Below are 26,683 nucleotides of genomic sequence, written 5' to 3' on the forward strand. Positions count from 1 at the left end.
TAGCTGTTTGATTGGTCTAAAGGTAAAAAAAACTGACCAATCGCTAGGCTGATACCTGTCCTCTGAAGATTACGAAGGAGAGACGCCCGACTTCAAAGCCTGTCTTTTTTTTTTACCGATACGTGACCATGAGATTCTTTTGATGTACATCAAAGGATCAAACTAGTCTTCTCGTCTCATCTTCAAGGTGCTGCACACTGAGCCGTCGATTTTGCTATGACATATTCCAGGGGTGTAGAGAGCGAAAGTGATAACATTGTGGATATCGAGGATGGGGTTACCTAAGGTCCTATTGAAACGACTTTTTTACTTATCAAAATTCACTGAGAAATGCTTTCTCTTAAATCGATAAATATAAAATGTTGACATCTTGACTTCAGAACGAACTTATCAACTGAATTACAACAATAGCCTTTATACGAAGTTTTGAAATCGTGATCTTCCTTTTTGTTAAGATATTCAGAAGAAATCGCTGTGAATACTAGTATAATGTTTCCGTTGAAAGCGTGACATGCCATTGTTTTTCATGGAAGAAATTAGGATTTCTTCATCGCATGTTTTTTTTTTTTTNTATATATATATATATATATACAGTATAGGTTACTGAAAATGTTGACATATATGTACAAACCTGTCTATCATTACACAACGCTAAAGACGTCTGCTCTTAGTCGTGTGTAGACTTTTTACCAAACATTTTAAAAATTGTTTCCTAAGTGGTTGTTTATTCTCCCCAGATAATGGGACTCCAATGGGCATTTCAAGTTTCAAGTGGCACCTCACTGACACGTCATAGCCTGGACACGACAGCCAACTGTCAGACGACCTGGTCCCTTATTCCGAGAACGGACAAACAAGAGCTATCTAGAGAGACTGATTCGCCCGTTGTCAGTATGATGTGACCGGGTGGGGTGTCCTGCTGGGTGTCTTCGGCAGTATGTTTCAGTGAGGTAGCACTATAAAGTCGGCATCATTTCCGCGCTATCACAAGGAGACAAACACGAACATATCGCAGCCTCCCAAACACACACACGCATCTTGCACACAGGGAGGCCGTCCTTAAATGACCATAGCTGTTAATAGGACGTTAAACAATACTAAACCAAACCAAACCTTGCTGACAAGACAAAGTACATGGAAAAAAGGTAGGTTAGAATTGCAATCATAGACGTCCCGAGTGGTAGAAAGGAGGCAACAGATCCAGTTCTTGTTTCCTAAATTTCCCTAAACACAACAATTCTGCTTAACATTAATCGCCTCATACGTTACGTCAGGTCTGTTATTTTCTCGAACCTGCAAAACATAGCAGCAGTGTCCGCAACAGCAGAACCTCTGCATTTGCTTCACTTAAATAACTACCATCTATTGAATACTGATCTTTAGACTATACTCATTTCATCGTACTATATTTCAAGTTTTAACCCGACAATAAATGTATATATACCTGCTGTAAATAGACTTCATCACAAGAACCTTCAAGATAGAATACCAGGTACTGATGTATTATAAAACCACTTGAGGTATCAATGAAAAATAATTGACCTTAATTGTTTGATCGAAAGAGGCGGGGCCACCTTTATCTTCTGCGTCCCCTGTGTAGGTGACGAGGAATTGATCTAACGCCCATATCGCAATGCCTTCACCTTTTCTACATCTCTCATACTTAAGACTGCCTGGCATACGTACAATTTAACATATCTACCGTTCGGCCGGGTGGGGGTTTGTTTTTATTTTTGTTTGTTTTTATTTTCAAGTAAGTTATTTACCTTATGCTTTAAAGGCCCAGTGAGGCATATCGGGCCTGTGTTGCCTACTATATAATATATACCATACATGTACATTCTCGTATGAAATACAAAAAACCAAACGCGAAAACAGTAGTAAAACAATTGTATTTTTCAACCATTTTTCATGGAATATGATTGTAAATAACTCTTTTTTTTATTTGGAATGTTAAATTTCAGCTAAGAATTGAAAAGCAAAACAAATTGATAATACAACGCAAGCATCTTTAAATTCTTAATTTCCATCCCGTTCTCACACATATCACAATCAGTATAGTACGGCAACAATATGCCAATACTTTATAAATTAGACATTTATTACACACACGTACAGTAATTTTAATGTTTCCGATTAAAAGGAAATATATTTACAAATCTAGTGCCACAGCAAGAGGATTCTGTTAATTCAGATATTTATCAATCTGGTTCGTTTCTGATTGCTTCGAGCTTGAATAGCATTGGTTTTACATTGAAGTCAACCCTGTTAAATGGCATTATATATCAATTAACCAAAGTTAATACCATTAAGGGCAAATCATTACAGCATATATTTTCCATTTGTTCTAAGACAATAATGTCATCCCCGTATTTCCAAGGGTTATGATCTGTTACGTTCTCTGTACCACTGGAATGTGACATGACAAAATCAAAGGCATGCGGATTGTCTGTTCGGCAGGTTCCATGTGTCAAAACACTGACCAATATTTAGGTCTATAACTTTCCATTGCAGATTACAGAAGAGCAACATCCAGCATCCAAACATGTCAATTTTACCGTTCACTCCCGTGAAACTTTTTCGATGTATACGTTGTATCTTTTGGATTTCACGGCAGTGAACGGTAAAATTGACAGGTTTGGATGTTGAAAGTCGCTCTTCTGTAGTCTTCAACGGAAAGGTATATTGGTCAGTTTTTGACTGCATGTTACATGTGGCACGTAAAGAACCTTCTTATTCTTCCTGACATGTTCCAGAGGAGCAGAGAACGTAAGAGAACCTATTTTCAAATTTCGAGGATGATACTTTATGTATAATGGCTGAAACACGAGACTGAAGTATCACAGAGGGGTATATATACTGGTCACGGTTTTATGTGCATATAAAATTGATTTACTCAATCACATTTTATGTACAATTTATATAACTGAAACATAATACAAAAATAATCATGAACGATTTTGAAAAAGTACATTTTACTGATGTATTAGGAAAGAAACCTGGTTTACCTTTTTCGTTCCATACTAGCACACAGATTTTAACGTCGAACAGTTTGCACCATGTAAGGGTCTCGATTTTACAATGAAAATGAAATGGCCGATCTTCTTTTTTTACCATTGGATATTGTAGAAGTACTGAAAAACAATTCGTCAAAATCCTGCATACATTCTTTTTCTAATGACCTTTTCCCTGTGTTTTTAAACAAAGAAATCTGTGGATTTTTTCAGAATACACTGCTTGAAAATCATATAAAAACAAAGTTAACGTTGAACATTTCACTTAAGAGATGCAAGGGTGTAAAGGTAATAGCAACATAAAATTGAAAGAAACTGAAAACAATCGGTTTCAAATGAACGGAACTTATATTTTTGAATACATTTTAAAAGAAATAATCATTTGATGACCAAAGAAACAAGTTTTGAGCAAGTGGGTAAAATATTGTCCTCTTCAAAGTTCTGAAATCTTGAAAAAGAGGGTGTTATGATCACACATGAAACACACTTAATATAAGTCATTCACGTTTTCGATATATTATACGGAATGCCAGAACGACATGTCGTGTTGTGAAAACTTAAACATAACGTCTATTTAACAAATACAATAAATATTGATCATCATCAGTAAAACCACACGAGTTATAATGCTATTATACATGAAAAGACATTCCTATGACGAGGTGATTGTAATATTCAGGACTCAAACACACATATTGACAAACAGACATATTTTGACAACCTTTTTTACAATGATATGTCGATTTATTAAATTCACACTTATTACACATTCCTCTTCCAAAGTCTTCGGAAGATCGAATCCTGCTATTGTCGAGTTTGAATTGAGATGGTTTTGAAACAAATTTAACATGGCAATGCAAACGAAATAAATCCACTGGTTGGCACCATCTCTCAGTTTGATTGAGAATGGTTAAAAAGAATAATTCCTATAAGACCAACAAACAGACAGCGATGTACAAATCTGTTTAACATTTTGTTTATGAATGATGACCTGTGATCACTTCATTTTGAAATCATGTTGAATTTGCCCCAATTCCAACTCAATTCATCCCTCATCAAACTTCGTAACAAAATATAAGTCCATACATTTCTACTTAACCCTTTCACCTTAGTAGACTCTACCATGCATTGATCTGGATGAGTCCATTATGGTCTACAGTGGTGAAAGGGTTAAAAAATGTTAAATTTTGATATGTATTGTAATCCGTAGCAATGCCGAGGTAAAATCGCTGACTCTACATGTGAAATATTTTTTGTTATGCTCACAGTGCAAATGCTAACCAATTAATTTCATTGGCAAATGAAACAGCTTAAATTTGACAAGTTCCAATGAATCCAACTTCGACAGAGTTCGAAACATAAAATCGTGAAGTAAAGTTTTAACATACTTTGAAAAACATTTTATAGAAATTATGCGATTGCTTTCTTGATGTGTTTGAAAATCAACAAAACATCAATTCATTCCAAACACAAAATCATTTTGACAAGAACTGTCTGTTTATACCCAATGGTAGTGCTTCTATATTTTACAATTGGAACTTTTTATTGATGAACACATGTTCATCCGCCAAATTTATATACACCGTCTGGCCTTAAATATTCCAATGCATGAAGTTATCAACATCGTAAAAAACTTCTGAAGTAGTTACTCACAAAAGGTATATATTCATATAAACAATTCATACAGAAAAATAGTGATTTGAAAAAATAGATGCTTCACTTTTCAAACCATAAATATTCATGAACTCTAGTACCATTTGATAGGGACACAATAGTTATGAAAATATAAATACATTTTTTTAATGATACATGTTTATTGTTTAATACTGCTTTAAGCGAGGCGTTGAAAATGTGAAACAGCACTAATAATTTGTAACGAAACACACAAAACAAGGATGATGGAATGATGAAAAGTACAAATCTAGTCCATTGGAGATCCTTCGACATTATAAATATCTAAATAAATTATGTAAATATCACACTGTAAGGACGGAATACCTTTTTGTTTTGTTTATTAAAGTCCACACTGTACAACCAATATAATGTTCCCTGATGTGATAACCTTTCATACACAACAACAAATCTACCACTTCAACCAATCAGACGATGTTCCTTGATTGGATAACCAATCAGATTGTCCTTGATTGGACAACAAGTTAGATACGACAACCAACCTATCATTTCAACTAATCAGATGATGTCATTTGATTGTTTAACCAATCAGATACGCCTACCAATCAGATGGTCTCTGACTGGCTAACCAATCAGGTACGACAACCAATCAGATGGTTTCTGACTGGATAACCAATCAGGTACGCCTACTAATCAGATGGTTTCTGACTGGATAACCAATCAGATACGACAATAAATCAAAAAACAGCTCATACACGTACATGTATTCCTATCACACTCATCCTCACTAATGATCTAAGAATTGCTTATATAGAACAATGAACTTAATTTGGATGAAATTTATCCACATCTTTTGCCACAAAACACAAGATATAGGATTGCATGCTATGATGAATATCTTTAAATTCGTTCAATATTCCTGAAAATGCCTGATATGATAAAAAATTATATCATTCTTTATATTAACAAAGTCAATGGTCAGAAATTAATGGTTAAATAGCAAATACACATTAATAACACGGAGAAACTTAAAATTATTCAAAATTCCAATTTTCTATCTTTATCTAGATTTCTTATGTACATGTTTTATTTGAATTCCAAATCAGAAAATATTACAAATATATGTGAAGATTTAAATTCAAACCATGGCAAAACAAACACATAAAGTGATAACAAGTACAAAATATTCTGTCATACTAAAGTGGCAATATAATTCACATGTCAATATTTTATCAGAAATATATTCCTTCGACAAAGTGATACTCTTACATAGTTAATGATGTAATCAGTAATTTATAAAGGAATATATTAATTGTTTACGCATTGCCATATCATGTGGAGCCTACCTGTCCTTTGGCTAAGAAACTAGGCCGTTTTCCTTTGTACATTTTGTATTTTAAATATATTGCCCCTCTCCTTTTAAGTGCTGTGGCTTCGGTTTCACAAAACTTCCTGACTCGACGAATGTTCTCCATTTAATTAGTTTTAAATTTCACATTTTCTCTCAAGTGTTTTAGAATTAAACTTTCAGCCATTCTTCCATCGTGTTATTTCAAAAGATAATCCCCTAACAGAAATTCATAAACCCTGCTATTTCAATCAATGCAATAAGGAAAATAGCCCGTAAATACTGGTTTCAATACTTGAGAAGGACCTTAATGTTAAGAATTCAGGGCCCGGTTGACTAAATTGTCCATTTAACTCCCTCTAATACTGTCTATCCTTCTTAATACACAATTTATCCAGATGCTGTAGATTTCTCCCTGTTTAATAATCCTTCCTAACTTCAAACTGCATATGGATTTCATTTATTTAAAAAAAATATGTTTTCCACCATCTGTTTTTTTTACTGTTCATGGGTTCCTGTGTGTTCCTGAGTTACCTCCTTTCATCGTTTCGCCGCCGTTTATACAATTTCTACTTGACTTCCTGGCATCAGCTTGTCAAAGAAAAACCTCAGCATGTTGTGGGCCTGAAATATACAACAGTTGAACGAATTATACCATGTATACAGCAACTTCTTACTTCTTGCTTCTTACGAAACAGTGAATCCTGCTTCTTCTTCCTCTTCTTTCAATAAGAGACTGATCTCCAAGGATGGAGTGATGACTGTCTCTGCTTTAAATACAATGTACATATACTCAGAACGATTTATTCATGAGCAAATCTTGAACAATTTTAATGTTTCACTATAAAATATGCAATAATCATGACTGAACTAGGTAACTGTGTGATTTGGGGATGAAGTATATACTACGTGGAACGATAAATATTTAACAATAATATTTAGCAAGTCCATGCATTCTTGGTGCCTTGAGTTCAGAGCAGCTGTAACCGAGAGAGAATACAATTAGAAGAAGCAATACAATTTCTGTAATGGCCTACATTCTGACCCTAGCTAAAGTTCCCAGCATACGATCTGATTGGATAGAAAATCTAATATAGAAGGAGAAGATATAGGGCTTCCCTTCACCTCATCAACTCAATGTATAGAACGGTGCGGAAACAGGTCAATGTCGCGCTGGTATAGGAAAGGACAAATCATCTTTACAACAATAAAACACGGGATAACACATGTACATCTGACTTGAGGGTTACTGACTTCTATGCCTGTCAAGCAACTCCATTGACATTTAACAGTGTTAAAAGGCAAATCATGATTTAGTAGTTTGTTGAGTTTAACGTCGTATTAACGTCTAAGGTCATTTAAGGACGTGCCTCCATCCGTGTAATGTATATAGTATGTATGTGTGCTGGAGGCTTGGTATGTTGATTTGCCTGTGTGTAATTTATATGTGTACTGGAGGCTGGGTATGTTGATGTATTTGCCTGTGTGTAGTTTATATGTGTACTGGAGGCTGGGTATGTTGATGTATTTGACTTAAAAGCTACAGCGGATATGATGCTTGGTTTTGGTCTAGCGTTCTATCAACAGCATAAAGGTCATTTAGGGACATACCTCCATGTGTGTAATGTATATACATTGTAGTATGTATGTGTGCTGGAGGCTGGGTATGGTGATGTAATTGCCTGTGTGTAATTTGCCTGTGTGTAATTTATATGTGTACTGGAGGCTGGGTATGTTGATGTATTTGATTTATTAGTTACAGCAGATATGATGCTTGGTTTTGGTCTAGCGTCCAATCAGCAGTTAATGTCATTAAAGGATGTACACCTCTGCGTGTGTTGCATGCGTGCATGTGTGTGATTATGCTGTAGGCAGTACAGATCTGACGACGATTTTAGAGAGCGACCACGACGCGTAAACAAGTCCATATTTTTACCAACATAAAGTTTAACGACAGGCATATAGCAATAAGTACGAATTTCATAGACTTTGGTTTGTCTTGGGCTGGACACAAAACACAGTCCCTGCTTGGACTAACGCTCAACACAGTTATCCGGATACTTGGGGCATCAAACACTTGTTATAAGGTTCATCAGGGAGCACTGGAAATAATTCACTAAGATATCAAAACTTGACCAAATGTTTTCATTAAATAAGAAGATACTAACAGGGGGTACTCTAAAAAAATATGATTTTGCAAAGAAATGTAGAAAAACTTTTTGCTTCTAAAATACGTGAACGAATGTTTGTGCATACTACATGTACATAGAAATTAATAAAAGAATTCATTCCAAATATATTAAAAGCCAAGTTATCATAAAAGACATGTCATTGGTTTTTGCAACTTAACCCTTTCACCACTGGAGACCATAATGGACTCATCCAGATCAATGCATGGGAGAGTCTACTAAAGTTACATAGGGGTGAAAGGGTTAAAGAGCCATGAGTTCATGTTAATCAAAGCAGTTGACTATTGATGACTTTACATCTGAATTACAATGTGAAGATTGAATTCTGTTGCTACCACCAGATGGCGTTACAATCGCTACCGGAAACCAGATCAGACACTGACAGGATGACGACTGTGACACCTCTATTTAAATAAAGCCAGCTTTAACGGTATTTATTACATTATTTGCAAATGAAAATTGTTAATTTCCGCATCATTTCATCAAATTTGCTGCGTATTTTTTACGTTGCCAAATTAACATATTTTACCACACCACATCATACCCATATTTTTTTCAGATTCTAGAATAATGTTTTATACAAAAAAAATTCCAATCGTTATTTTTTTAAAAGCTGACTGGACACTTGGGCATCAAACACTATAAAAAGTTGTCATCGTTATCTTTAACAATCGACATTATGAACAACATACGGATCCGAAAGTTATTTTTAATCCAACAAACACACACAAAAAATCTCAATGCTTGATAGTTTAATTACTTAACACATTAAATACTCAGTGTAAAAAACATCAAAAAAATCTTATATGTGATCACTAGTATCAAAGCCATGACTTTAGAATATTACGCATGTGATGAAACTCTGCGTCATCAGAGTCGGGAGGAATCGGAAGATTCCTTATCACATCTGGGTCAATCTAACATGATGGCAGCTGGCCTTGCCATGCCATGCATATAGAAAACTTCACACATTCCATCAAATTACCACCGACCCTGGTTTTGAGATTTTTTCCATCATATCTAGGGATTCCTGGTCATCATCTCTGGATTTCCAATTTGCCAAATGTGTGGATAAATCATTTCTTTAGCATGCCGATTTCATTTCATGCATGCATGCTTGTGAAATGATTAAACCATTTGCTTTATATCAAGATTGTATTATTTCGCACATGTATAACATCAATTTTCTATGGAGTAATTTGACATTAATTACTGACTTGAATTCAATTCAACAATTTGTGTGTAATTGTATTTCCCAAGTTATGGTCTGATGTGATATCCTGTATCCCCCGCTTTTGTGCACTAAACTTGGACTCTCCGACAACGCAATAGACTAGCCCAACCCAGTATTGGTCACCACATCCAGTCTCACAATGAACGAGGAAGGGATTCAATATTTTTGAATTTCCTTTTGCACTGGTCAAGAATCGCGTACCATAACACACATACATGTATTAATTTTGTAATTATTTCAAATTATGTAGTTGTTCAAAACCAAAAAATTATGTGTTTGATCGCCTTATTATGTTAAAATAAGTATCATCAATTCGGTAAATATCTCAAATGAGATTTTATTTATACATAAATAATGGATTTATCATTATAATTTCCAAAAAATATTTGATTAAAATATACCATTAGAATATTTTTATATGTTGGTCAGCTTTGCAATGGGAGAAGTCCTTCAGAGTGACTATAACAGGAAATTCCCTAGGTATTTAAACATTTTTTTTTTAACTTTTAATGTTAGATAATTTCATTATCAAAATGAAAAATGATGCAGCAGTAGAATTGAATTTTTATTCAATCTAATTACGATATTGCATGCCGCCCTAACTAGGTACACAATTGAGACTCCCTGCAGTGTCCCGTACTAGGGCTACAACAATGCTATCTTTGTGATGGTTGTCAATCTTCCGCCATATATCATTCCGTGTTAACGAGACACCTAACAAACACAGACAGATAACTTGTCCATATTTTTATATAGAATTTATTTTCTTTTTTTAATGTGGGCTGCAAAATTTTATTCAGGGGAGGTAAGAATCGTGGATTTATCTGTTATCATGCATCATGATGAAGAAACAGAATCTGAAAATCATTCCTCGACCTGAGGGAAAATATTCTAATCTATATGTCAGACTGTCAAGAGCTGGACCTGTATCAACCCCTTTGTTGGGAAAGAAAAACTTTCCCTTACAACTAATTAAGTGGAATTGTTTCTACAAAAAAACACCAAAAAACCTTGTAAGCCTAACTCCAGGGCCTGTATTCATGAAACCGTTCTTGTGCTCAAGCATGGATTTTGTGCTCATGCATTTGGGGGTGGGGGTGGGGGTGGGGGTGGGGAATAAGAGACTTAAAGGTGAATACTGTTTTTAATGTTTACATTTGACTTTTTGATCATTTGACATGATTTAAGAGGGTTACTAGAAAATTGGTTTGAGCACAAAATCCATGCTTAAGCATGAGAACGATTTCATGAATACAGGCACTTGAGTTAGGCTTACAAGTTTTTTTGTTTTTTTCGGACCCAGGGTATAAATTGACCTCATCTGCTTATGAACAAATGATGTCATTGCTTTGTGTTGATTGTAACACAACAGGAGGGATAAACAGAAAAATTCCAACCAAAAGTGTTGAAATATAATCTACTTCATTTGATGTGAATACTTATTATTACCAGTATAATCATTCATTCATTTCAACAGATCTGCATTTTATTTCCTAATTTTAATTTTCTATATACAGCTCTGCAATATAAAAAGACCATATAAAATTCTCTGGCAGGTACTAGCGATAAGCCAGGGAAGATTTATATCGTTATTATGGAGGAGTTTTGAAAACCAATTAATCTTGGCCACTTTGAATTCTATTGGCCATGATTTTGCTGTAATGTGTCACTTCCCTCACATCTGTCGAGGAGAAAGCCTTGATGCGATGATTTGTAGTTATTTTCTGTCAGAGAGACAGAAATTTACTGTTTCAATCAACTTATTAGAATGACTGTTTCACAGTTTTTGAAATTACTCTACTGCCAACACAAGTGTGGAATCAATACACACAGACTGACAATGACATTTTAAAAATCCTTTTCTCCAAATTAAATAATTACCGGTAGACTTCGACTGAAAATGAGAAACCCATCAATGTTTATCCGAGAGCTATATCAGAAAAAAATGTAAGTAAAATAATGAAATCTGATATCTTATCTGTGATTTCAGGCAGAAACATTTTGCACAACTTCATATCCCAGTGCAAAACACCAAAAAACTTATCTCCCCTTTTACAGGTACTCGCCATCTCTTATTTTGTATCAGATTTTGTACAAAATTGTTGATTATCTTTTAGCAACATTAGAAGAACAAACTCCATCATTTATCTGTTGGGTGGTTATGGGTGGTGCAGAGGATACAGCACACTTGCCATAGCTTTCATCAAGACGTCCGGGGTGCGATTCCCTGATTGGACATGAAAATTAATGTATAGACCCCCTGTGTTCTACCAACTCAGCTTAGAGTGTAGTGAATAATATAAGTTGATACAACTTTTTTCATAATTTATATAAATAGAAAAACTAATTTAGCTTAATTTAAATTATCTGTTTTATTTTAATAAATAATAGATATTATTTTTAAAGATCAACTGTTTCTTTTTTTCCATTATATTACCAGTGCTAACTGAAATAGAAACCGTTACAATGTGTGCAGGATACTGTTACTTAAAAGAAACTGTTTTAATTATTCCCAAAAATCTGCTCTTGAAATCAAAACAGACGAAGATGATAGTGCTTACTCATGCATCTTTCACCAACTGATATTCAATCCAGCCAATAAGAACTGGGCCCGTATTCATGAAACCGTTCTCAAGCATGTGGATTCTGTGCTCAATTAAGCCAGCTTTCTTGTAACCCACCTAAATCATGACAACCATCAAAAAGTCAAATTTAAATACTGAAAACAGCATTCGGCTTCTAATTTCTTCAATTTTTGTCCAAAACTTGAACAAAATAACATTTTTTAAATAATTTATAACTGGAACAAGAAATTAGCCTTGAGCACAAAATCCAGGCTTGAGCATGAGAACGGTTTCATGAATACGGGCCCTGAACTTGTAGTTGCAAAAGATGCCGCCAATCTTCACCGATAAAATTGAATGTATTGGACTCTATATTTATAATAAATAATCTTTCAAATCATACCAAAAGAAACGAACAGCCAACTATATGTCTCCCAATCTTCACCAATAAAATTTAATGTATAAGACTCTATATTTATAATAAATAATCTGTCAAATCATACCAAAAGAAACGAACAGCTAATTACGTCTCCCACTGTTCACTCAAGGAATTTAATTTGTTAGACTTGATATTTATAATGAATTAACGTTGGGCCTCTTACAAATAAGTAACAGTTGAAGTTTGGATTTTAATCCCTTATCTATTACGCAAGTTCACATATCCCCAGTCTGAAGGACGTTACAATGTTTAATCAATGAACATGGAGGTGAAAAGCCCTGACGAAGCCGTCTTCCGGGCGAAACCGGTCGGCAGGTAATATATAGTTAACCCTTTCATCACTGTAGACCATAATGAACTTATAATAACAATTATAATAATAATTTGAGGTCCTAATATACCGCTTTATCACAACCTAGTTCGTAGGGCATCTCAAAGCGGTTCACAAATTATTATCCGTGGTTATAGGGCCTTTGCAACCAGCCAATATCTTTCTCAACTCCCTGGGGAGCATACAGCCGGAGCTGCCATTTTGGCGCTAACAGCTAGCATTCAACAATTCTAGCACTGCCCAACCACATACTCATTTACAGCTGAGTAGACTGGAACAAGCTGTGTAAAGTATCTTGCTCAAAGATACAACACATTGCCGTGCCGTGGCGCGAACCCGCAACCCTTCGGTCACGAGCCCAGCGTCCTACCACTGGACTACCGTGCATTCAGATCAATGTATGGTACAGTCTACTAAAGTTACCTAGGGGTGAAAGAGTTAACGTAAAGATTGGTGTCGTGATTGCAACTCCATAATCATAATTCTAAGATTGATGCAATCACCCCGCATACTCGAGGGTATCAACGCCTAGACGACCAATCCGAAACAACACCGCTAAGAAGCAACGCGTTGGCTCCTCTCCCCCTATTCCGTCTTTGCGTATTGCAGAGTTATCTTCTCTTGCGAGCAGTTATTGCTTGTTACGTCATTGGTTTGTGTGAGAAAATTACATCGTTTTCTCAAAAATTGATGACGTTACTCTCACAAACCAATCACGTAACAATCAATACCTGCTCACAAGAGAAGATAACTCTGGAATACGCAAAGACGGAATTCCTATTGTTTAATTAATACACAATTCCTGCAAAACTCCATGGACATATGTCAGCAATGTCATGTCCAAAAGTACAGGGAATAGAGTAATCGGTCGAAAAACCAGAAATAAAATTAATTGGAACACAGCAAAAAACAACCCTTACGAAGCCGGACTTCAAAGATCATGTATTGAAGTAGCCGTTTTTTTTCTGCCAAGCGTTAGCTTTACGACTGTTTCTCACGCACTGAACTTTTACTTTTGAGGTATAATCCTGGGTAATATGTAATTATATAAAAAAACATTCTAGGAAAAATTTGACAGAAATGACTTCCCAAGTCATCACAGCACTCGAATGCTTTGATCTCTCCCAGTCTTAATTACGTAATAACAATCAACATACATGTGTCCTTTCTCTCCCCCCCCCCCCCCCCCCCCCAATTAAAACTAAAATTTCCACTATTCCTCTCCCAGTGAGCTTCCTTTTCATTCTAGAAACAACACAGATATAGAGTTTCACTAACAAACCATTGATGGAAGTGTAGAGGGACTCACAGCTGTCACATTGTAGAATTCTTTAAAATTATATCAAAACACACTATTGACCAACTTATAAAACACATTAACAGGAAAAGGATTTCTTTCCTGAGTTACTGTACATGTAAACATACTTATTTTAGCGCACTCAATTTTTTTAGCACATTATCAATTTTTTACAGATTAGCGAACATTGAATCTTGTACTATTTAATGATAATAGAATATTGTACAAAAATATACACAATTTTTATATGTAGCAGAAATAGTTAAATTATTAACTTTTTTCTATCATTTATGAAGTGTTTTGAAGTACAGGATAAACTATTAAAATAATTGGACAGGACCACGCAAATGCCCAAAGTTTCTCCTAAATTGCCTATAATTAACCTATAGGAAATGCCACTTTTGCAAGATCCAAATCTACCCGAATAAAATACTTTCCACTGCCACGGGACATTTGGTCAGACAGTTACCAGATCTTCACAGGAAAAATTAGAGTTTTATGTGACCGATCTTTTCACTAGTATAAACGATAGAGTACACAACTGTACACTATGGTATTCAATATTATTCAACCAAATAAATTTAACAACAATGAAATTATCATCTAATTTAAGTTGAACACAACATGATGATCAAACTTCTGGGAAGGTAATAGTGACATACATATCAGGACAAACAGATTTTTACCGGATAGTCAGGCGGTTTGGCACTTTTGAGAAACACTGCAGTAAATATACTCCCTACATATTGCATGAATGTGCAAAAAACGTTTCGGTTGATTTGATTGCTTTAAGTCTATCATTGCTGTTGAATTGGTCAAACTCAAAATTCTTTTCATTGAAATTTCTTTACTGTACGTTAACCCCGACCCTCTGTCCCACCAATCCCTGCCCTCTATTTATCAAACCTATGTGTACGTTGGCTAACAACAGAGCTTAATGACACAGAAAAAGGGCTTCCCGCTTTGACACACAGTCCTAAAGTACACTGTTCCGTGACTTGGTCAGAGAGATGGGGAAATATCTACTTCAAAATCACCGTAACGTCACGACGCGCGCCATGTGACGGTAATAAATCTATTATTCTTGGTCAAATGTCAAACAAATTTCATCACAATATGAATTACTTCACACACAAAGCGAGAAACGTCGATAGAATTATCGCAACACAGATCTTAGAAAACTCAACGGCTTGCTACGAAGATTAAAGTCGCACGACTCACATATATCAAACAGCTAACACCGGCCCATGAGCCATTCAACAAAGGCGGTTACGGAACCCTTAACCAATTCTATAATAAACTATTTTTCATCATTGATCTGGCGCATGAATTTGGCAGTAATTTGCCTAGAAAGATAACGGGTTCACATACCCATGAGTAAGTTTACTACAGTACTGTTATCCTTTCAGTCAGCATTAATGCTTACAATTTGTTTGATAAAAGTAATTATACAGACTTTACAACAATACTACCCTTTATTTTTTTTATTAACAAACAGCTTTGCATTTTTTTTCTGTAGGTAGGCATTTTTAACTACTGGTTTCAGTAATACATGGAATGGTCCCGCTTGATTACTTAAACATAAATTTTATTTTATTTTTGTTTGCAGTGGGAAAAATGCAAAACTATTTTCTCTCATCAGGATAATAAAACTATTTTCTCTCATCAGGATAATTTAATCATTATGTACCTGGGAACATTTTAAAATTTCAAATCTCACACTGCTTGCACATGCATGCCTTCTGCCAGTATGGAACATACTATCTTTTAATACTTCACCTCGTTGAATCTATATTATATAATTTGTATTACAAACACTGCGTTCTTGAACCTACATTTGTTGCCATGTATCATTTTCATCTCTAAACAATCCGTCATAAAAATGTACTATTACACAAATGTCACCTCCAAGAACACCTGATTGCAACAATTGCACTCATACCTATGCGTTCTGTCACAGATATGGAAAGAAGAAGACGAAGAGGAAGAAGAAGAAGAAGACGAAGTAGAAGGCGAGGAAGATGAAAGAGAAGACGAAGAAGAAGATGAAGAAGAAGAAGAAGAAGAAGAAGAAGAAGAAGAAGAAGAAGAAGGCGAGGAAGACGAAGAAGAAGACGAAGAAGAAGAAGACGAATTAAGAAAAAGAAGAAGAAGAAGAAGAAGAAGAAGACGAAGTAGAAGGCGAGGAAGATGAAAGAGAAGAAAAAGATGAAGAAGAAGAAGAAGGCGAGGAAGACGAAGAAGAAGAAGACGAATTAAGAAGAAGAAGAAGAAGAAGAAGAAGAAGGCGAGGAAGACGAAGAAGAAGAAGACGAATTAAGAAGAAGAAGAAGAAGAAGAAGGCGAGGAAGACGAAGAAGAAGAAGACAAATTAAGAAGAAGAAGAAGAAGAAGAAGAAGAAGAAGAAGAAGAAGACGAATTAAGAAGAAGAAGAAGAAGAAGACGAATTAAGAAGAAGAAGAAGAAGAAGAAGAAGAAGAAGAAGAAGAAGAAGAAGAAGAAAAAGACGAATTAAGAAGAAGAAGAAGAAGAAGAAGAAGAAGAAGAAGAAGAAGAAGAAGACGAATTAAGAAGAAGAAGAAGAAGAAGAAGACGAAGAAGCAGACGAAGAAGAAGAAGAAGAAGCCTGGCAATGTATAAAGCTAGACACAAATCCACAGCCTTATCTCCAGTTCAGTTATCTCCCCTGAAAAGTCCACTCAGTAACCCCAAAATTTTAACATAAAACTTTAACCTCAAATCTATACCCCTGTTACCCCATCCTGAGCCAAAATTAAATCTATCTTACCACTAATTTAAATCATATGAACTTTGCCATAAGGCAATTAATCAAGTCATATAAATAAAGGTCAAAATTCGTTCCACTTTCTCAGAAGATTTATGATTGAATTTTCCAGTTTTTAGTTGTGTCCAAAGAGTCATTCTGTGTACCAGTGGATTGAATGAAATGGAATACAATGTACAATGTTTAGTTCCCAGTAGATTTGAAAATAATAGCTTCTGTCCGACATAACAAAATGAAAAATTCTAATTTCCTGGTCCGTTAGTAAAATATCTGATTTCGCTGCAAGATTTGGAAGCCACTGAACGGCTCGTGTGCCCAGAGACTTCCGTTGGCCTCCCGATTGTCAATCTGGCGAGGTTTTCTTTTCTCACTAGGACAAACAAAAATGAGTTCTGGACTAGGAATTTGAGTGAGAATATCGGACAAATTAGATATCAAGTCTGTAAAGCATCACATGGCGTATTTTGTTTCAAGGTTTTCTGTTTACTCAACAAACAAGGGTTTAATCGGTGAGGTAACGAACAGTTCCGTGAAACCCGAGTGTCTAGATTCCGCGGTAGATGTTGAAGAATTTCTGTAACCGTGTTGACATAGTATTTTACACACAAGGTCACACACGTTAACTTGTATGGATGTCAACTTCAGAAATTGACTCAGTTTCACATTATCGTGTGTGCTTAACAAACAGTACAACATTTTATAAGCCGACATCAATCTAAGTGATATTCAATTTTTTATAGCTATAGCCAACGGGTTGATGAGTTGAGCATACAGTGTTGGTGACTAGCTCATACAGGTTTGTGTTGGTGACTAGCTCATCCCGGTTTGTGTTGGTGACTAGCTCATACAGCTTTGTGTCGGTGACTAGCTCATACAGGTTTGTGTTGGTGGCTAGCTCATACAGGTTTGTGTTGGTGACTAGCTCCTCCAGGTTTGTGTTGGTGATTAGCTCATACAGCTTTGTGTTGGTGACTGGCTCATACAGGTTTGTGTTGGGGACTAGCTCATACAGGTTTGTGTTGGTGACTGGCTCATAAAGGTTTGTGTTGGGGACTAGCTCATACAGGTTTGTGTTGGTGACTGGCTCATAAAGGTTTGTGTTGGGGACTAGCTCATACAGGTTTGTGTTGGTGACTGGCTCATACAGGTTTGTGTTGGTGACTAGCTCATACAGCTGTGTGTCGGTGACGAGCTCATACAGGTTTGTGTTGGTGACTAGCTCCTACAGCTTTGTGTTGGTGACTAGCTCATACAGGTTTGGGTTGGTGACTAGCTCATACAGCTTTGTGTCGGTGACTAGCTCATACAGGTTTGTGTCGGTGGCTAGCTCATACAGGTTTGTGTTGGTGACTAGCCCATACAGGTTTGTGTCGGTGACTAGCTCATACAGCTTTGTGTCGGTGACTAGCTCATACAGGTTTGTGTCGGTGACTAGATCATACAGCTTTGTGTTGGTGACTAGCTCATACAGGTTTGGGTTGGTGACTAGCTCATACAGGTTTGTGTTGGTGGCTAGCTCATACAGGTTTGTGTTGGTGACTAGCGCATACAGGTTTGTGTTGGTGATTAGCTCATACAGCTTTGTGTTGGTGACTAGCTCATACAGGTTTGTGTCGGTGACTGGCTCATACAGGTTTGTGTTGGTGACTGGCTCATACAGGTTTGGGTTGGTGACTAGCTCATACAGCTTTGTGTCGGTGACTAGCTCATACAGGGTTGTGTTGGTGACTAGCTCATACAGGTTTGGGTTGGTGACTAGCTCATACAGCTTTGTGTCGGTGACTAGCTCATACAGGGTTGTGTTGGTGACTAGCTCATACAGGTTTGGGTTGGTGACTAGCTCATACAGGTTTGTGTTGGTTACTGGCTCATACAGGTTTGTGTTGGTGACTAGCTCCTCCAGGTTTGTGTTGGTGATTAGCTCATACAGCTTTGTGTTGGTGACTAGCTCATACAGGTTTGTGTCGGTGACTGGCTCATACAGGTTTGTGTTGGTGACTGGCTCATACAGGTTTGGGTTGGTGACTAGCTCATACAGCTTTGTGTCGGTGTCTAGCTCATACAGGTTTGTGTTGGTGACTAGCTGATACAGGTTTGTGTTGGTGACTAGCTCATACCGGTTTGTGTTGGTGACTAGCTCATACAGGTTTGGGTTGGTGACTAGCTCATACAGGTTTGTGTTGGGGACTAGCTCATACAGGTTTGTGTTGGTGACTAGCTCATACAGGTTTGTGAAATATGCCAATTTAGAACTGCATGACAATTTGATTTCCATTCGAAATTAATTTATTATGATCTAATCTCGTGTATTGTATTGTGCATTAATTAGCTCATACCTGAGGATATTGACAAAGCTGTGTTTCTAACGGGGCTGCAACGTCGACATATCGTATCATATAGTATCGCAACACTTTCTTGTGTATCATATTGAATCGTTTTGTCTGCCTGTATCACAATACACTAACAGTACTTAAATTATCAATAAATTTTATCATTAGCTCTAAAACATTTTTATTTTTTTATTTTTCAGTGAAGATGTGGTCCACTGTGCCGATTTACCCAAAAGTACTTATATTCATATGAAAATGTATTTCAATAGTGATGACAAAACTCTATAAAATCCTGCATTATGAAGAAGACCATTTAAGCAGATATTTGTATCTTGATGCGAATCGTACTGTGAGGTATGTGTATTGTTACAGTCCTAGTTCTTAACCACAAGTCCAATGCTTCAATTAAACTCCAGAGGTTTTGAGAGCCAATGTTAGAAGTAGCTTACACTTATAGGGTGGTCGGGTGGTGCAGTGGATAGCGCACTTTCCTTTCATCAAGGCAGCCAGGGTCGATTCCCACGATCGGACATAAAAAGGTATTGGGTCACCTGCCCGACCACATGGGTTTTCTCCGGGTACTCAGGTTTCCTCACACAAGAAGACACCCACCCCCCTGTGCGCTATCATCTTGGCCAACGAGAGTGATTAATATAAGTTGAAATAACTTGTTTCATAATTGTTTTAAAATAAGTAAAGTTTATATTTTAGAAGTAGGTTTGTACAAGGGTTGGTCATGCAGTGTGGCACTTCCCTGTAAGTATCAGTGTTCTCTCCATGCTGTTTTTGCAGCATGGCACCATGCTCCTATAATTTCTTGCCATGCTGCTTTCCTAGATCTTCTCTGCTATATATTCATAGTAAACCTAAAGTTACCATGCTGCTTTGATTTTACATAGAGTGCTGCTTTAACAGAAATATTGAAATACCATGCTTCTTTCAAAACATTCTGGTGAGAACACTAAGTATGGATACCAAACATCCAATGCTAACCACCAAACTTCATAATAAAAGCCAATAGTAACTCATAGAGAATGGTCAGCCTGTATTCAGAGACCTACTCTTTGGGTAACTATTAAGGCTAAAAAGTGGTGCCGTAACAGAGGTTTCTATACAGAGTACTATCAATATTTAGTAAATTTTATTGTGGGGATGAGAAAATGTGGTCGCTAATTAATAATGGGATTGCTTAATAGTGGTGGTCTCTTGAGCAATTTTGACTGCATTACTTGTTACCTGATACCTAACAGGTATATATATATATTGAAGTAAAACAAGTCATTCGGATTGATGTGTCTCGCCTGTGCCCCACTTCGACCATCAATTCAGATTGATGTGTCTCGCCTGTGCCCCACTTCGACCATCAATTCAAAATGATATGTCCCGCCTGCGCCCCACTTCGACCATCAATTCAGATTGATATGGCTCGCCTGTGCCCCCCTTCGACCATCAATTCAGATTGATGTGTCTTGCCTGTGCCCCCCTTCGACCATCAATTCAGAATGATATGTCTCGCCTGTGCCCCACTTCGACCATCAATTCAGATTGATGTGTCTTGCCTGTGCCCCCCTTCGACCATCAATTCAGAATGATATGTCTCGCCTGTGCCCCACTTCGACCATCAATTCAAAATGATATGTCACGCCTGCACCCCACTTCGACCATCAATTCAGATTGATATGGCTCGCCTGTGCCCCACTTCGACCATCAATTCAAAATGATATGTCTCGCCTGTGCCCCACTTCGACCATCAATTCAGAATGATATGTCTCGCCTGTACCCCACTTCGACCATCAATTCAGATTGATGTGTCTCCCCTGTACCCCACTTCGACCATCAATTCAGATTGATGTGTCTCCCCTGTACCCCACTTCGACCATCAATTCAGATTGATGTGTCTCCCCTGTGCCCCACTTCGACCATCAATTCAGATTGATGTGTCTCCCCTGTACCCCACTTCGACCATCAATTCAGATTGATGTGTCTCCCCTGTACCCCACTTCGACCATCAATTCAGATTGATGTGTCTCCCCTGTGCCCCACTTCGACCATCAATTCAGATTGATGTGTCTCCCCTGTACCCCACTTCGACCATCAATTCAGATTGATGTGTCTCCCCTGTGCCCCACTTCGACCATCAATTCAGATTGATGTGTCTCCCCTGTACCCCACTTCGACCATCAATGCACATATCGGTGAATAAATTCAATGGTCCAAGTTTAGTTGGTCTAGCACTTATAGTATCAGAGAATTACTACCTTGAACGCAAAAACTTAACGTTGATGGAGATGATGACAGTTAAGTTGATGGAGATGATGACAAAGTCAATGGACCATGAAAGGGAGGCCGCATCCAGCATTTGATGCATGGGTTGAGATGTACTACCTAAGATGCATCTACGGTCCAAGTTTGGTTGGTCTAGCACTTACACTTTCAGTGAAACTAACTTAAACGCAAAAACTTAATGCTGACACCACTGCCACAGTCGAGCAATTTTGACTGCATTACTTGTTACCTGATACCTAACAGGTATATATATATATTGAAGTAAAACAAGTCATTCAGATTGATATGGCTCGCCTGTGCCCCACTTCGACCATCAATTCAGATTGATATGTCTCGCCTGTGCCCCACTTTGACCATCAATTCAAAATGATATGTCACGCCTGCGCCCCACTTCGACCATCAATTCAGATTGATATGTCTCGCCTGTGCCCCACTTCGACCATCAATTCAGATTGATGTGTCTTGCCTGTGCCCCCCTTCGACCATCAATTCAGAATGATATGTCTCGCCTGTGCCCCACTTCGACCATCAATTCAAAATGATATGTCACGCCTGCACCCCACTTCGACCATCAATTCAGATTGATATGGCTCGCCTGTGCCCCACTTCGACCATCAATTCAAAATGATATGTCTCGCCTGTGCCCCACTTCGACCATCAATTCAGAATGATATGTCTCGCCTGTACCCCACTTCGACCATCAATTCAGATTGATGTGTCTCCCCTGTACCCCACTTCGACCATCAATTCAGATTGATGTGTCTCCCCTGTACCCCACTTCGACCATCAATGCACATATCGGTGAATAAATTCAATGGTCCAAGTTTAGTTGGTCTAGCACTTATAGTATCAGAGAATTACTACCTTGAACGCAAAAACTTAACGTTGATGGAGATGATGACAGTTAAGTTGATGGAGATGATGACAAAGTCAATGGACCATGAAAGGGAGGCCGCATCCAGCATTTGATGCATGGGTTGAGATGTACTACCTAAGATGCATCTACGGTCCAAGTTTGGTTGGTCTAGCACTTACACTTTCAGTGAAACTAACTTAAACGCAAAAACTTAATGCTGACACCACTGCCACAGTCGAAGGAAAAGCAACACCCTTTCACTACTTCCTCCCGGCGAGACAATTAACCCTTTTCACCACTGTAGACCATAATGGACACATCCATATCAATGCATAGTAGAGTCTCCTTAAGTTACATAGGGGTGAAAGGGTTAATGTGTAACCATGCAAACCTTAAGGATCCCTGTCCCACTACACTGTGGTCTTGTGTATACACAGTAATCTCCCCTTAATTTGATTTTAGATATAGCTGTAGCACAGCTGGGCCAAGAAACTCCCGTTGACCATGCTTAGATTGTTAAAACTATACTTAACTCATTCACCCCTGAAATTTCATAATGAACTATTCCAACCATTGAATTGGAAGAGTTCAAATGTGTCTTCAGGGGTGAATGATGTCCAAGGTTTGAATCCCCTTTGAATTTTTACGCTAAGATTACTTTTAATAATTTACCTCAACAACAGATAAACAGAATGGCTACAAGTTCAATATTTTACAACTGATTCAAAATCTGTCGTAAAAGAGTGTGAATCATTTTGTTTAAGATTTTTTTAAGCAAGCTACATGAAAAATATCATGTCAACAGAACACAAGGCTTGAAAATATGAATCACAAAATACAATATTTCATGTCAAAGTCGTAGCGAGGAACAGAATGCTAGTCCTAGTTCTTAAATCATAGAACCACATTAAAGTCAAATTTGTTTGTGTGGAGTGCAGCGCTCGCTAGTAAGTCGCTAAATCATTGAAATTTATTACCGTTTCACCACAACCTGACACCGAATCATAATACACTTCAGTTGCTTGGGGGACAAGTTATCTCCCCTTGCTCGTAACTCCTACGCCCCTTTAGATTTCCTCTCCTGGTGCCCGTAGAAATACATCCCCATGATGTTCCTCGTTACAAACAGGTTCTCTAAAAACATCCTGAGTCAATTCTCCTGGAACATTGATCATGGTTTTCAATTCATGGAGTGCATCATCGGTGTGGAGTTCATTTGAAATTGAGTGGTTTTTCATCTATATTTATGATCAAGTTGACACATGAATAGTTTCATTTCAAATCGATCTTTACCAAAAAAAATGTAAATTTCCATTTTAAAAATCTGTTAAAACGAAACTTTTTTGATGTACTCATCAGTACACATTTCCTTCTCGATGAATAGTTGCCTGATATGAAATTCGCCCTTCACATTTAATTACAATGTATATATTGTTTACAATTTTTTGCTGTAATGATAAATTTGCCCTCATAACAGAGGGCGAAAAATGGCATAAATTAAACCGCAATGAAAATACCCCCGTATACAGTACCTCCTAGTTGCGGTGATGATTCAATCTCATAACTCACTTCAGGAGGAACATTTGTATTGTTTACTTGGGAAGAACTCAAACATTTTCTGTGTATTGTTTAGGTTACGGAATGATAATTAGTTACCTTAGCAAAAATTCCTGTATAATTCCAAAAATCCAGTATAATTGCAAAAAATTCTGTATAATTGCAAAAAATCCAGTATAATTGCAAAAAATCCAGAATAATTACAAAAAAAAAAAGTATTTAGCACAGATGACAATGAGATACTTTTAAGGTTTGAAATGCATCTTTTTAAACATTTATGTATGCAACACAGTTCCGTTCAAACATATTCCATGATGCACGTTAGCATTAGGGTGATTTCTTGTTGATACTATCAAAACAAGAGATCATGTAACAGTACATGTAGTACTGTTAATATTACTACACACTACAAGGGGTATCAGTGATTAAAGCGTTTCCTTAAAAGCCGTTTTATCAAGCACTCTTTAAAACGCTATTTCTAAACTAGCACCTGTCTATATACAGGCAACTTCTAAACCAACACCTGTCTATAAGGCCACAGTACTAAACCCATACCTGTCTATAAGGCCACTTCTAAACCCATATCTGTCTATAAGGCCACTTCTAAACCCATACCTGTCTATAAGGCCATTTCTAAACCCATACCTGTCTATAAGGCCACTTCTAAACCCACACCTGTCTATACGGCCACTTCTAAACCCACACCTGTCTATAAGGCCACAGTACTAAACCCATACCTGTCTATAAGGCAACTTCTGAACCCATACCTGTCTATAAGGCCATTTCTAAACCCATACCTGTCTATACGGCCACTTCTAAGCCCACACCTGTCTATAAGGCCATTTCTAACCCCATCCCTGTCTATACGGCCACTTCTAAGCCCACACCTGTCTATAAGGCCATTTCAAAACCCATACCTGTCTATAAGTCCATTTCTAAACCCATACCTGTCTATAAGGCCACTTCTAAACCCACACCTGTCTATAAGGCCACTGATAAACCCAAACCTGTCTATAAGGCCAATTCTAAACCCATACCTGTCTATAAGGCCACTTCTAAATCCACACCTGTCTATAAGGCCACTAATAAACCAACACCTGTCTATAAGGCCACTACTAAACCCATACCTGTCTATAAGGTCACTGATAAACCCAAACCTGTCTATAAGGCCACTTCTAAACCCATACCTGTCTATAAGGCAACTTCTAAACCCATCCCTGTCTATACGGCCACTTCTAAACCTGCACCTGTCTATAAGGACACTTCTAATCCAACACCTGTCTATAAGTCCACTACTAAACCCACACCTGTCTATAAGGCCACTTCTAATCCAACACCTGTCTGTAAGGCCATAGTACTAAACCCATACCTGTCTATAAGGCCACTACTAAACCCTTACCTGTTTATAAGGCAACTTCTAAACCCATACCTGTCTATAAGGCCACTTCTAAACCTGCACCTGTCTATAAGGCCAATACTAAACCCATACCTGTCTATAAGGCCATTACTAAACCCACACCTGTCTATAAGGCCACAGTACTAAACCCATACCTGTCTATAAGGCCACTTCTAAACCCATATCTGTCCATAAGTCCACTACAAAACCCACACCTGTCTATAAGGCCACTACTTAACCCATACCTGTCTATAATGCCAATTCTAAATCCAAACCTGTCTATAAGGCCACTAATAAACACACTTGTCTATAAGGCCACTTCTAAACCAACACCTGTCTATAAGGCCACTACTAAACCCATACCTGTCTATAAGGCCACTACTAAACCCACACCTGTCTATAAAGCCACTACTAAACCCATACCTGTCTATAAGGCAACTTCTAAACCCATACCTGTCTATAAGGCCACTACTAAACCCACACCTGTCTATAAGGCCACTTCTAAACCCATACCTGTCTATAAGGCAACTTCTAAACCCATACCTGTCTATAAGGCCACTGATAAACCCACACCTGTCTATAAGGCCACTACTAAACCCATACTTGTCTATAAGGCCACTACTAAACCCACATCTGTCTATTAGGCCATTTCTAAACCAATACCTGTCTATAAGGCCACTTCTAAACCCATACCTGTCTATAAGGCCACAGTACTAAACCAACACCTGTCTATAAGGCCAATTCTAAATCCAAATATGTCTATAAGGCCACTTATAAACCCACACCTGTCTATAAGGCCTCTACTAAACCAACACCTGTCTATAAGGCCACTACTAAATCCACACCTGTCTATAAGGCCGCTACTAAACCCATACCTGTCTATAAGGCCACTTCTAAACCAATACCTGTCTATAAGGCCACTTCTAAACCCATACCTGTCTATAAGGCCACAGTACTAAACCCACACCTGTCTATAAGGCCAATTCTAAATCCAAACCTGTCTATAAGGCCACTAATAAACCCACACCTGTCTATAAGGCCACTTGTAAACCAACACCTGTCTATAAGGCCACTACTAAACCAACACCTCTCTATAAGGCCACTACTAAACACACACCTGTCTATAAGGCCACTTCTAAACACACACCTGTCTATAAGGCAACTTATAAACCCACACCTGTCTATAAGGCCCATTATAAACCCAAACCTGTCTATCAGGCCACTTCTAAACCAACACCTGTCTATAAGGCCCCTTATAAATCCACACCAGTCTATAAGGCCACTTATAAACCAACACCTGTCTATAAGGCCCCTTTTAAATCCACACCTGTCTATAAGGCCCCTTATAAATCCACACCTGTCTATAATAACATTGCATGGTTATCAGTGTTTTAGACAGCAGTGAAAAACACTAAAAAAATATT

The 26,683-nt window shown here is 37.5% G+C and overlaps 1 protein-coding gene across 1 annotated transcript in view; it reads right to left on the reverse strand.

The window, feature by feature from the left end:
- Positions 1 to 1,881: 1,881 nt before the first annotated feature.
- LOC110465662 overlaps positions 1,882 to 26,683 on the reverse strand; it is a 62,202-nt gene continuing 37,400 nt past the window's right edge. Inside the window, exon 28 of the mRNA XM_021521620.1 lies at positions 1,882 to 6,618. Within this exon, the coding sequence (XP_021377295.1) occupies positions 6,553 to 6,618 (66 nt within the window). The 3' untranslated portion in view covers positions 1,882 to 6,552. The remainder of the gene's footprint in view (positions 6,619 to 26,683) is intronic.

The sequence above is a fragment of the Mizuhopecten yessoensis genome, unplaced genomic scaffold (genome assembly GCF_002113885.1).
Source record: "Mizuhopecten yessoensis strain PY_sf001 unplaced genomic scaffold, ASM211388v2 scaffold11097, whole genome shotgun sequence".
Classification (NCBI taxonomy): domain Eukaryota; kingdom Metazoa; phylum Mollusca; class Bivalvia; order Pectinida; family Pectinidae; genus Mizuhopecten; species Mizuhopecten yessoensis.